Raw genomic sequence first — 13,429 nt, 5'->3', positions numbered from 1 at the left:
AGAATGCACATTTGTTGACCATACATAAAAATTAACTGGACATTATATGAACCTTGTATACTTCAACTAAGTTAGACTCTTGAGAAGGGCGCACTTAAGGTCACATCTCACCCATTCTGAAAAATAAATTCTGTTACATGAACTATGAGCCAAGTATATAAATGTCCACCAGTGGCAATAGTTCATCATAGCACAGAAACTTTTTTTATCCCACCCTCCACCCCCTTTGTTTGAGACAGGGTTTCTCTGTGTAACAGCTCTAGCTGTCCTGGAACTCAGAGGGCTCCACCTGCCTCTGCTTCCCAAGTGGTGTGATTAAATGTGTTTTAAGGGTAAATCTACAAGACCCATGGGTACCTGTCTTCAACCTAGCCTTTACCAGGCTCACTTGGAATTTGTCAAATGCCAGGAGTTAGGAGTGGGGGCGTGGAATGCTACAGGGTGGTGGCTGGCATATTTTACCAATACCTCACTGTTGAACATAACTACATGCAACACAAACATGTTTACTTGACTGGGTCCCAGGCTGGGTGAGAACTAAGTATGTAGCTTAGGTTGGTATCGAACTTACAACCCTCCTGGCTTTAGCTCCTCAAGGGCTAAGATTATAGGCCTGCATCTCTAAACCCAGTCCTGATCGTCTTGATAGAGGTAAAATAATGTTCTCCTAGCAGGTGTATATGATCTGACAAATCTTAGCCTTTAAGGAACAATACAGGCTACTGTGTTATTCGAGTATTTTTGATACTTGAAACAATGTAGGAGATAAACTAGTCTGGTTATGATACAAGGACAATTAATTGACTTATATGCTTAAGAATATCTTAAGAGATGAGAGAAATCTGATTAGCTGTTACTCTCACTTGATTATTAGAAGACTCACCAAAAGGCAAACAAGATTTTATACAAGGTGGGATAGTTAATGGCTTGCTTACGTAGAGATGTACCGTTTGAGAAGATAATGGTTGACAAAAGGCTAGACTTCTGTACTTACTTGTCGTTGTGATGGCAGGAAGCTCTTCCGGCTGTTTGACGTCTTTCTTTGGAGCGGACAGTTGTTCATCTAAGTTCTTCAGGCGGTCTTTATCTTTCAGTAGGTTTCCAGGTTTGAGCTCATTGATGTCTAATGCAAGGTTCTTACAGAGCACCTCAATCTCAAACTTCAAGTTTAACTGCATAATTCCAGTATTCGATTAGAATTTTGAAGAGAAAAATCTAAGTTTTTTTTAAAATTTATTTTATTTATTACATATACAATATTCTGTCTGTGTGTATGCCTGCAGGCCAGAAGAGGGCACCAGACCCCATTACAGATGGCTGTGAGCCACCATGTGGTTGCTGGGAATTGAACTCAGGACCTTTGGAAGAGCAGGCAATGCTCTTAACCTCTGGGCCCTCTCTCCAGCCCGAGAAAATCTAAGTTTTATTCATAAAATATACCACCTTCAATCCTATGATACAATGCCCACTGCCCCCTTCAACATGTCTTTACTGCAAAGTTTAATCATCTTAAGACAGAAAATTCTCCAAGATGAGGCAATTTTACCTTTAAGTCGTGCTCTTGGTGTAGCTCAGCCAATACATTCATAATTGCCATTGTCCAGGGGTTTGGTGGTCTAAAAACCTAAAGAAAAGTTACAGTATTAAGCTAGCTCGAAATCAAACCATTATTTAGTACTATTTCAACATTTTCATGACCATGACAAAGTATTCCAGAAAAACACCAAAGTAATACATTCTGTCTTAGAATTTCACCTAACTATAAATACCTAAGATCAGCTAAGGCAGACTTATGTGCAAAAGAACAAACCTACAATCTCTTAAGAATTGTGTTAACAATCTCTCAGAATTCAGCATTTACTCACCAGACTACGGATGCTGGACTCTAGAACTTTGGCAACAAAGGGCACTACATAAAGCAACTCTTGTTGTCCTTTAACATAAGCCTCTAGCAGCAAAGATTTCACATCCAAGTCCTAAAATTTTAAAACAAAACAAAACTTCTAAGAATTTGAGAATCTGCTCCAGAAACCCTCGGGGAAAATAATAAAATAAAAACCAAAAACAAACAAAATAAAAACAAAACAAGGAAAGGTATCTCACTAAGCTCATCTCTCAAAATATAATCAATACATTATAATTGCCAGAGAAAAAGAAGGAGGTGCGAGCACACCTCACTGGCTTTACCATATCCTAAACAAGCCCAAGAGACCATGGACATAGATAGAATTAAGAATTCTAACATGGTCAAAGTCTTTAAAAAAAAAAGAAAGAAAGAAAGAAAGAAAGAAAGAAAGAAAGAAAGAAAGAAAGAAAGAAAAGAAAAAGCCCAGTGATAATTAAAACACTTCGTCCAGTCAACTTTTACACATGTATACCCATCTTAAAACTCACCGTGTGCAAAATGGGTTTATTTTTAGCTAATGTGATCATTCCTAGCCAATGCCCCAAGTTCTTCAGCAAAGAACGATCAGAGAAATTGGCCGCAGCTTTATCAGAGGTCAGCAGCACCTATAATAGTATACGATTTATAAATATAAGAATAAGCCTTTATGAAAGAAACTCTCCATTTTGTATCTAAGAATTCTATTATCTTTTCTAAGATATTTTTGAGAAAATACCCAAAGTAGATCTATTCCATATATCATATTGATATTATCTTACTATGTTTATTACCAAACCTTTGAAAATGAAGAGCTCAATAGGTGGAATACTAATCTACCTTGTGCAAGACACATTTGGGTTGGAATCCTGTCAACACAGAGTAAGTAAACAAATAAATTTTTGAAATTTGTCTCAGAGTTTATGAGAATTTCCAAGATAACAGTAATCCTTACTATAAGATAGTACAAACTGAACACAATGTTCCTTAACTCCATATGGCACCAGCAAAATGGCACAAGTCAGCTGTGCAACAAGGAGCCAGGAATTCTTTTCGCACTACAGCGTAACCAAGAATGGGGAAAATTCCCATCCATAGTTTAAATATAGTGCTACTTCCTAAGCCAGACCCAAGTTACTCAGCAGTGGATGATCTCAGCTCTATCTTGTTTACACTGTTCCTTGAAAATGTTTAGTATTCAAACATAAATCATGGAAGATATCAGCAAATCACTTAAAGAAACCCACGAACAAAAAACCAAATATATAAAAGAAACTATTCAGGACTTGAAAACTGAGATAGAAACAAAGAAAACACAAGCCGAAGGAATTATAGAAACAGAAATTAGAGAAAAAAGATCAGAAACCACAAATGCAAGCATGAACAACAGAATACAAGAAATGGGAGAGAATCTCAAGCATTGAAAATACAATAGAGGAAATAGACTCATCAGTTAAAAAAGAAACAGTTGAATTTTATACAAGTATAGTAAAAACTTGACCTTATGCTGCCAAAGCTATTTCACAAATAGGTCTGGGATCTAGATAGCCAACACTTGGCCAACAGAACGGTTTTCTTAAAGACTATTTCTAGATCTTAAAAACCAATATGGAGAACTCAGAACATGTTATACTCCATCTCCAAAGAAATGAGGGAGAGTGGCTGTGCACAACCACGTCACCGAGATGGTACACTACAAATATACTGAATAGTTATATTTAACAGAAAGTAAAATATTGAAGCCATACGTGAAAAGAAGAAAACAAATTCTAAGAGATGATCACACTTAAACAATATACAAGGTTAAAAGATTAAATTTTTTTTTTTAGTATTTATTTATTATTCATACAGTATTCTGTGTGTATGCCTGCAGGCCAGCAAAGGGCACCAGATCTCATTACAGATGGTTGTGAGCCACCATGTGGTTGCTGGGAATAGAACTCAGGACCTTTGGAAGAGCAGTAAGTGCTCTTAACCTCTGAGCCATCTCTCCAGCCCCCAAAAGATTAAATTTTTGGACCAGCTAGATGACACAAGTTAAAGTGTTAGCCACCAAATCAGATATTCTGGTATTTGATAGTCTATATTTGAGCCCCAAGACCCACATAGAGAAGCACCTCCTGAAAGCTGTCCTCTGCGCACACTTGTGCATAAGTGCATGAACACATGTGCAAACGTAATTTTAAAAAAGTTTATAGAACCCAGTAGTTAAATATCATAAAGTCTATAGGACACTCCATGGGTGCCTAACACATTTATTTATTTATTTATTTATTTATTTATTTATTTATTTTTTTATTTATTTATTTGGATTTTTGAGACAGGGTTTCTCTGTAGCTTTTTTTGGTTCCTGTCCTGGAACTAGCTCTTGTAGACCAGGCTGGCCTCGAACTCACAGAGATCTGGCTGCCTCTGCCTCCCGAGTGCTGGGATTAAAGGCGTGCACTACCACTGCTCGGCCGTCTAACACATTTAAAAAAGACAAATAGAACAAATTATCCAAGTTCTACCTGCTAAAATCAACTTAAAGCAAATTAAAGGATATATAAAAACTCTTACTTTAATGTTTCTGTAGGTTTCATTCAGAACCATCTTGTTAAATTCTGGATTCTTCAATGTGTCAAGAAAGTTGGAATACAGGCTATGAAAGTTTGGCTCAATACTGACTCTTTTCATAACTAGATACTGGGAAACCCAAGGCATAAACTCTTCCTTCACGGTTTCTTTAAGCTCTTCAACCTAGCCAATCAACATGAAACAGGCAATAAAGAATTAGTACAAACAGAAAAATAGATACAACGAAGCCTGGGTTCTATGAATCACAACGACACAGCATCCAGCTCCATATAAACTCTAGCGCAATACTTACCTACTAAACTCTTGTATGATACTGAACTACTGAGCTGGGTCTCTCCCTATTTATTTTGACAGTACACCTCAGATTCACAAGTGCAGGTACATATACCTTTTTTTTTTTTTTTGAGGCATGGTCTACATAGCTTGAAACTCACAATGTAGACCAATGCAGGCCTCACACTCACAGAAATCCCCCTGCCTCTCTTTGACTATGTTCTACCTAAAACCTACTTCTTATGATAATCTTAAAGACTGCCATTTAAAATTTCTATCTTAATTTTTGCTCTCAGAAGGCAAGCAATGTTCTTTATGCTTTTCAGAGCTCTACTTCACAGTACTAGTGGTCCAGTTAACACTTAAAATAGTTTCAGGAAAAAGATAAAATCTTCCATCAAGGTTGGGCATGGTGGTGCAGAGGAAGAAGACAGAATTTAGAGGTCATCATGGTTAACACAGTGAGCTCTAGCTGGCCAAGACTACTTAATGAAACCTAGTCTCAAACAAAAACCTGCCATCAAAAATAAAATAAATAAATAATACTTTCCTTATCAGGAAAGCATGATATTATTGCAAAACAAAATATTTGAAACAACGCCGGGCGGTGGTGGCACACGCCTTTAATCCCAGCACTCGGGAGGCAGAGGCAGGCGGATCTCTGTGAGTTCAAGACCAGCCTGGTCTACAAGAGCTAGTTCCAGGACAGGCTCCAAAACCAGAGAAACCCTGTCTCGAAAAACCAAAATAAATAAATAAATAAGTAAATAAGAAATGAATATATTGTTTGATTCTTACAAAAATACCCTTTTTTCCCTCTTTTTAAAGACATGCACCACCACGCCCAGTTAAAATCATACCTTTTAAACTGAGTTTGTTCACTGTTTTTAGACGGGCTCTCTATCACTATAATAGAAAAACCTAATCTTAAACTCCTTGTGTTTACGTTATTGTCTCACTTCGCTTCCTCAGTAGCTTGGACTGCAGACTCACACCATATATCTATCTGACTTATTGAACTAAAAAGGGTGTTTGTTTGGTTTTTAAATCCCTCTTAGGACATACATAATCTAATTACATGGCAAGTAGAAAAAGACAAGATCTCCTGAGTAAATTGGGAGCATGGGGACCATGGGAGAGGGTAGAAGGGGAGGGAAGAGGACGGAAGGGAAGCACAGAAAAATGTATAGCTCAATAAAATCAATAAAAAAGAAAAAAAATCCCTCTATCCATCAAGGAAAAGGAGAGGGCATTTTATAAGCTATTATCTCATGCTTACCTTCTGGGTCATATTTGACTGTGAGAGGTTGTTGAAGATAAAAGCAATTTTCTCTTGGATATTTTCTGGGGGCTCTACAATCCTCTCGGTTTGGTCTGTAGCCACAAGCAATGTATCTATATTTGTTGTATTTATAGAAGGCTAGAAGCAATAAAATACATTAGATTAATGTTTCATTGGGAAAAAAAAAATCACAGAAAGTAGAAAGGCTGGCTAGATAGCTCAGAGGAGAAAAGCACTTGCCTCTAAGTCCAAAGACCTGACCTTAATGCCTGGGACCCACATGCCAGTAGGGGAGAAATGACTCTAAGTCCTCTGACTTCCACATATACATCACAGCACCAAACACACAAAAAACAACAAATTATATAAGTAATTAAACGCTTTTAAAAAAAAGATTATAAAAGGCCAGGTGGTGGTGGTGCACGCCTTTAATCCCAGCACTCGGGAGGCAGAGGCAGGCGGATCTCTGTGAGTTCGAGGCCAGCCTGGTCTATAAAGGGAGTTCCAGGACAGGCTCCAAAGCTACAGAGAAACCCTGTCTTGAAAAAAAAACAAAAGATTATAGAGACTATTAACATGAAAAACACATATGGTATAACTACATTGGTAAGATAGTTAAATCCATTATTAAAATATTACATAGTGGTCTTTGGGGAATGAATACAAGGAGAAATGCTGATCTTTATGCTTACATAATGTACAGAGCTAGAAAAGAAAAAGACCTACTTACTGGCACATCTTTCTTAAAGCTGACTCCCGTTGGCTTGGTGACTGTAACCGTTTTAGCAACAGTGGTTGTTGTTGAGGTGGTTACCATTGTGTTAACCTGACCCGCAAGAGGAGCTTTTGCTGGAACCTGGGCCTGAGCCTGGGCCTGAGCCAGTGCAATACTTCCAGGGGTCGTGATAGAGCCCTGCATCTTCACAGGAGGATCTCGAGACTGCTGTCCGTACTCGATATACTATATGGGTACAGAGGGAAACATACAAAGGCTTACTTAATAGAAACTGGGGAGGGAGTTTTGTTTCATTCATCATTATCATCATTTTGGAGACAAGAGTTTCTCTGCATAACAGCCCTGGCTGTTGGGAAATGACTCTGTAGACGAGGTTAGTTAGCATAGAACTCAAGAGATCCACATGCCCCCAAGTGCTAGGATGCATGCCACCTCCGCCCAGCTAAAATGAGTAATTTGTGTTATATGTCCTCCACTTATGAAATGATAAGAATAATTTCAAAGTTCTCTTGTAGTCTTTGTCCCTTAATCCTTGCCCTATACTGACAACAATAAACAAGTGGATACTGTGAACTCCTGTTAAAATAAAATATTAGTATGACAAAATGCTTTAAAGTAGACTAGCAAAGCCGGGCGATGGTGGCACACGCCTTTAATCCCAGCACTCGGGAGGCAGAGGCAGGCGGATCTCTGTGAGTTCGAGACCAGCCTGGTCTACAGAGCTAGTTCCAGGACAGGCTCCAAAGCCACAGAGAAACCCTGTCTCGGAAAAAAAAAAGTAGACTAGAAAAACTACTTATAAAAGTAGTCTCAGGAGGCTGAAGAGATGTCTCAGTGCAAGAGTAATGGCTGTACTAGAGTACCCAGTAACCAGACATATATGCAGGCAGACAGCAATGCACACAAAAAAAGTAGTAAAAATAAATGATTTAAAAAAGTAGTTTTCGATATCTGTAAATAAAATTCCTTAAAGCCTTAAAAATTTGAAATTTACATCAAGCTTCTTTTTTATTGAACACTGGCTTCAAACACACTACAGTGTGCTACATGTCACCAAGGAACTGCATTTCACTTCCAAAAGCATATATAAATAAGAAAGAGGAGAAAAGACACAAGTTGTCCTTCACCTCCATACAGGCCATGAAAAGTGCATGTCCTTATATACATACACACAATAATGAAAAATTATTTTTAAAAAAACCTTAATCTTAGTAGCATTTCTCATAAATCTCCAAACAGATCTACCCAGCTGGCAAGCAGTACAGATCAAGCACTCACCTCCTGTAAATGATGTGGAAACTGCATAAAGTGACTAATAGAAGCCAAGTGCTGACAATACTGAGGATAGTCCTTCAATCTGCCAAAAAAAAAAAAAAAAAAAAAAAAAAAAAAAAAAAAAAGTTCATTCAGCATTTCATGTAAGAACAGAAAAAAATGGGTTTTTGTTTTTTTTCCCTAGATACTACGATGTGAAATCATTTTCCCCACTGTTACTTTGACAAGACTGTCGGGAAGCCCAACAGGCAGTTAACAGTGCAGCACACAACCGCGGAACTTAACGCAGTAGGAGGAAAAGCTCAAAGCCAACCTAGTTGTGTCTCAAAAAGGGCAACAACCAAACAAATAAAACCACTAATAACAAAGAGATGAACACCACAATAGGGGGAAGTGGAAGAAGGCAGTCATGACCATCATCACTCCAAATCAGAAAAAACACTGCCTAGATATGGTCACACAGGCTGGTAAAACTGATACTTGGGGCAGTGAGTGAAGAGAATTGTGATTTCCAGGCCAGAATAATATACATAAGACAGATCCAAACAAATTTTTTAAAAGTGATGTAAAAAGTAACATAAGATAAAGTCATTACCTCTATTTTTAAAAGATCATATTTTACTACCCCCCCAACAATGACTGGGGGCACAGCTCAGTATACACTTAATGTAGAAGTGTATACATGTGTGTATGTAATATAGACTAGTTATTGCTCCACAGTGAAGATACTACCCAGAACTAGGAAAGTTGAGAATGGAAGATTCAAGTTTCAGATAAGAGTTGGGGAAGAAGAAAGAAGTCAAGCTATATACTCACCTATTTTTAAATCTATCTAGTGCAGCAATACCAAAATAATACATTTTTGATCCAAAAGGCTTCCGTAACGCTTCAAGAACATATCGCAGGGCCAGACCCAATGCCATGTAAGTGACCAGTCCTTTTTCAATTATGCCACCAAACAGGCAGGCTGTTATATGTAATTCTTTATCAGGGTACTGGGGGAAAAACCGATATTCTTCAAACAAGTTCCTTAGCATACAGTTAAATACTTCTCGCTCCCTTTTTATAGTAGAGTCTTTAAATCTCTGTAGCATTTCTAGTACCTAGAAAAGCAAGATAAACACAACACAAACGTTACCAAGAGTCTTCCTATGGGCTGGGAACCAGCTGCTCGCTGTCGAAATGGGCAAGTTCATGAAACCCGGGAAAGTGGTGCTTGTCCTGGCTGGGCGCTACTAGGGACGCAAAGCCGTCATCGTGAAGAACATTGATGATGGCACCTCAGACAGCCCTTACAGCCATGCCCTGGTAGCTGGAATTGACCGCTATCCCTGAAAAGTGATGGCTGCCATGGGCAAGAAGAAAGTTGCTAAGAGATCCAAGATCAAGTCCTTTGTGAAGGTTTATAACTACAACCACCTGATGCCCACAAGGTACTCTGTGGACATCCCCCTGGACAAAACTGTTGTCAACAAGGATGTCTTTAGGGACTCAGCTCTAAAACGCAAGGCAAGGCGGGAAGCCAAGGTCAAATTTGAGGAACGATACAAGACAGGGAAGAACAAATGGTTTTTCCAGAAGCTTCGCTTTTAGGTATATTTTTGTTTACATCATTAAAAGTTTTAAAAAAAAAAGAGTCTTCCTATTATATCTTAATGGCAGACTTGTCTGCTAAGAAAAGCACTTACCAATAAAAAACAGAGTTTAAGACAAACATTAAAATTTCCTAAGTTACACAGAAATACTACAACACTTTAAGTGAATTTCTAAAAACCTTGAAAGGGCACACTTACTTCCAGTTTATGAAAACACAAGTAATTACAAATCCCAGACACTCACCTCATCAACGGACATGGTTGGATGTGGTGGATGATTATATATTCGCTGGAAATAGCTGTTTGCTTCATCATCTATCTCTTTACTGAAGTGCTGATTGGCCTCTGGCCACACCTGAGACAAGTCGGCTGTTGGGCGGTAGGGAGGGGGGAAGGCTATCAGTATACACATGAAAGTCTTTCTTCAATTCCCCAAGAGAGCTAGAGACTGATATGGTCCTAACTTGGGGGGAGGAAGGGAGACTGAAGGAAGTTATCTACTGATTGATTTTACTAATAGACAATAAAGACTTGTAAATAAATTACTCAATTCTACTACAGTATTTTCTAAGTCATACTGCAGTAAAAGTTCACCAGGCTACAACTCCTAACATATTTACCATTAACACAGCCCAGCACACTCATGGTGAGCAAATGTTTACTAATTTAATAAAAACAGGATAACATAGAGCATGACATATAAATCAAAGCATGCCACAAAACATTATCATTCAGACAAGCCGTTCACACTAACTCTCAAGTTGGTTTGTATTATTAGTATATTAATGTTATTTGAAGACAAAGTCTCAACTATGTGCCTCGGGTAGCCTTGGACCTTCACATGTATCTCTCTGGCTGGCCTTTTACTCAGACATCCTACTGCCCCTGCTGAAATTAACGGCCTGCACCACCAATACCTGGTCTGTTTTCTTTTTCTTTCTGAAAACTTACTTTGTGTGTATGGATGTTTTGCCTGCAAGCATGTATGTGCAACATGCACATACCTGGTGCCCTTGGAGACTAGAAAACTGTCAGATGCCCTAGAACTAGAGTTATATACACTTGGAAGCTGCCACATGGGTGCTGGGAATTGAACCTAGGTCCTCCGAGAATACCCAGTGCTCTTAACCACTTTTTTTTTTTTTGAGAAAAAAACTAGAACTAATGTGTATACAGTAAACCAGGGTGCAGGAATTACATGTGTATACTACCATGATAACTCTGCCAATTCTTCTATTATATATATTTAGTTCCAGTAATAAGACAGACTTATGAGTCATTGAACTATGGTGATGGGTAATAATATTACTAAGGAAGTGGGCCTCAAAAATCGGTCTTAAATTTGATCATATGCATTACACAGTGATATTTATGAGGTAAATAAAATTAAATATACTAAAAAATTAATATATAATTTACTTCATAACTTTGAGTAACTGAAACAGAAATCTGAAATTTTCTTGGCTGTTCCTCTTATTCATTCTTCTCCTGACTTCTTTCCCCAACCCAAGAAAGGGTTTCTCTAAATAGCTCTGGGTGGTCTGGAATTCACTATGTAGACCAATGTGGCTCCAGCTCAGCGATCCACCTTCCTTAAATGCTGGGAATTAAAGGCACGTGACACCCCCTCTTATTAACTATCATTTTGTTCTGGCAATCCAGAGTACAGAGCGATAGCTCTAGTTTTTTATTTGATTAATTCAAATTTGTATATTCCCATAGGTCTAAGGACACACCATCTGATGATGACTATTATGAACATGAAAGTACATGTTTTTGTCTACATAATTCTAAGGACAACACACAGAAATGTTTTACATGTATCAGTCACGCTCCACAATCACAGACAACACTACCACTTACAAGGTTTCATCTTACTCTGCTGGAATGTAGGCTGGTTGAGTCCAGAGGTGCCCAGTTTCCTCTGTACAAAAGGGTCGTTGTTCACTGCAGGAAGTCCAAGGGCCCCAGTTCCTATACCAGTCAGGCTTCCTGTGCCAAGACCACCTACTAGAGAGAAGGAAGGCAGCCAGAAGTTCAGTTAGTACTTTCTGTTCTTTGCTTCAGAGAAAAATTTACTTATTGTGTGCATATGACATATATACATGTGTGCCACGGCACAAGCGCAGAGGTGAGAGGGCAAACTACAGAATTGTTTCTCTCCTTCCACCTTTACATGGGATCAGAGGATCAAACTCATATCTCCAGGCTCTCAGGGCCAAGAGTCTTGTCCACTGATCCATTTCACAGGCCACACCATTTACAATAATAATAAATATGTAAGTTTAAAGTATACTCTCTCAAAGAATATATACTAACTCAAGACTACAGTGATTAAAATTAAAGAATTTCACGGAACCATTTCACAGCTACCATGAGCTAGGATTCTCTACTTATTCCCCTGAACTCTAACGTCAAAACTAAGCAAAGAACAACTAAAACCACAAAGTCTAACAGTTATAGCTTTGCTAGGACCAGTGGTTTTAGTTTAAGTAAATGAATCTTCAGATCTAGAACCATACAGCAGCAGCAATTACATCACTTATCATGACACATTACTCTTTCAGTTTTGATGTCCTAACTTACAGCTTGCACAAGAAGTATATGTATAAGGAGAAAAATAAAAACTTTACTTCACTATAAAATTACAAATCAGTAATACTGAGAAGGAATTAAAGTTTTTAAAGATACACCAGTATTTTCTATGTAGATATAATACAAATCAGGCAGAACGCAAGTCTGAATTTGGTATGTACAGTCTTTTCTACTTTTGATTCTTAAGGCTGAATTCAAACCATTACATGTGACTGGTCCACTACTAAAATCCCTAGCACCAATAAAATCACATTAAAATGTAACAAGTAACTAAGTGAGCACCATGGTACATATACTATCATTTGGTAACAAAAAAGTCTTCTTATACTAGCTCAACAGAATTTATTACCATAACATCGTTATCAAACAGTATGTTTCTTTCTTCCTTTCTCTTTCACATTTTTGCTTAAAGTACCCTTCTTTTCCCAGTCACTCTAAACCCTCTAGCATTCACTAACGAGGGCCTAACTAAAACTGAACAAAGAATTCCACCATACCCAACTTTTCCTTACCTGGAAGTTGGGATGAAAGTCCTCCGATACCACTGAATGCAGTTGTTTGATTTGGGGTTGAAAGAGGTGGAAATGCTTTTGCTGGTGACTGAGGAGTACTGAACGCAGAACCCAAATTTGGAGGAAAACCTTGCATACTCTGTGTGTGAGGGGCAGCTGAACCACCTATACTAAGAGATGCCATTCCACCAAGAGGGTCAATCTAAAGAAAAACATAACTATGTATTACAAATGTTTGAGGAAAGGCAGAAATGGCACAAATGTAGTTAATTCCTAGTAATACCTCTTTATACTCTTAAGCACGTTAACACCCACACAATTATAAAAGAACAGTATCAGGTCTGATAGTCATTTTTCATACTATATAAGTATAGGTTTAAAGAGTTAAGCCCTGCCATAAAGTACCAGAGCCACAGGAGAATATAAAACTTACAAGACAAGTGCCCTCCCTATTTTTTGACTAATTTACTTTTATTAATAGTGTTGGCCAGATATTACATTATTGAATCAAAACTAATTTCAACCTGTTGTTTCACTTACAACAAATAAAAGTATTAGAAATTATCTTTCAGTTTAAAAACATTATCAGAATTTATAATTTTTAAGATAAAAAACATCACCTCTGATATTTATTTATTTATTTATTTATTTATTTATTTATTTATTTATTTATTTATTTATTTATTTTGGTTTTTCAAGACA

General features: G+C 37.8%; 1 protein-coding gene, 1 non-coding gene and 1 pseudogene across 8 annotated transcripts in view; 1 reads left to right on the top strand and 2 right to left on the bottom strand.

The window, feature by feature from the left end:
* Positions 1 to 13,429, bottom strand: part of Cnot1 (CCR4-NOT transcription complex subunit 1) — an 80,856-nt gene that overhangs the window by 22,639 nt on the left and 44,788 nt on the right. For 2 of the 7 annotated variants that reach the window (XM_013354169.2, XM_013354185.2), the window contains exons 18-29: positions 12,728 to 12,929; positions 11,484 to 11,627; positions 9,865 to 9,989; positions 8,842 to 9,128; positions 8,029 to 8,107; positions 6,745 to 6,975; positions 6,012 to 6,152; positions 4,442 to 4,621; positions 2,395 to 2,511; positions 1,866 to 1,976; positions 1,547 to 1,624; positions 995 to 1,172 (exon numbers count right to left, since the gene is read on the bottom strand). In XM_013354169.2, coding sequence (XP_013209623.1) covers positions 995 to 1,172; positions 1,547 to 1,624; positions 1,866 to 1,976; positions 2,395 to 2,511; positions 4,442 to 4,621; positions 6,012 to 6,152; positions 6,745 to 6,975; positions 8,029 to 8,107; positions 8,842 to 9,128; positions 9,865 to 9,989; positions 11,484 to 11,627; positions 12,728 to 12,929 — 1,873 coding nt within the window. Of the gene's footprint in view, positions 1 to 994; positions 1,173 to 1,546; positions 1,625 to 1,865; positions 1,977 to 2,394; positions 2,512 to 4,441; positions 4,622 to 6,011; positions 6,153 to 6,744; positions 6,976 to 8,028; positions 8,108 to 8,841; positions 9,129 to 9,864; positions 9,990 to 11,483; positions 11,631 to 12,727; positions 12,930 to 13,429 lie in introns of all 7 variants that reach the window. The other 5 variants (XM_005345548.3, XM_005345550.3, XM_013354179.2 and 2 more) reach the window with 3 other exon arrangements.
* LOC113455975 lies at positions 2,861 to 2,995 on the bottom strand. The gene has a single exon (XR_003376874.1). It is a non-coding gene; the product is annotated as a small nucleolar RNA SNORA46 (small nucleolar RNA).
* LOC101980390 lies at positions 9,185 to 9,648 on the top strand (annotated as a pseudogene).

Source organism: Microtus ochrogaster, chromosome 4, assembly GCF_000317375.1.
Source record: "Microtus ochrogaster isolate Prairie Vole_2 chromosome 4, MicOch1.0, whole genome shotgun sequence".
Classification (NCBI taxonomy): domain Eukaryota; kingdom Metazoa; phylum Chordata; class Mammalia; order Rodentia; family Cricetidae; genus Microtus; species Microtus ochrogaster.
The sequence above is the reverse complement of the archived record's forward strand: the minus strand, read 5'-3'. Positions and strand labels throughout refer to the sequence as shown.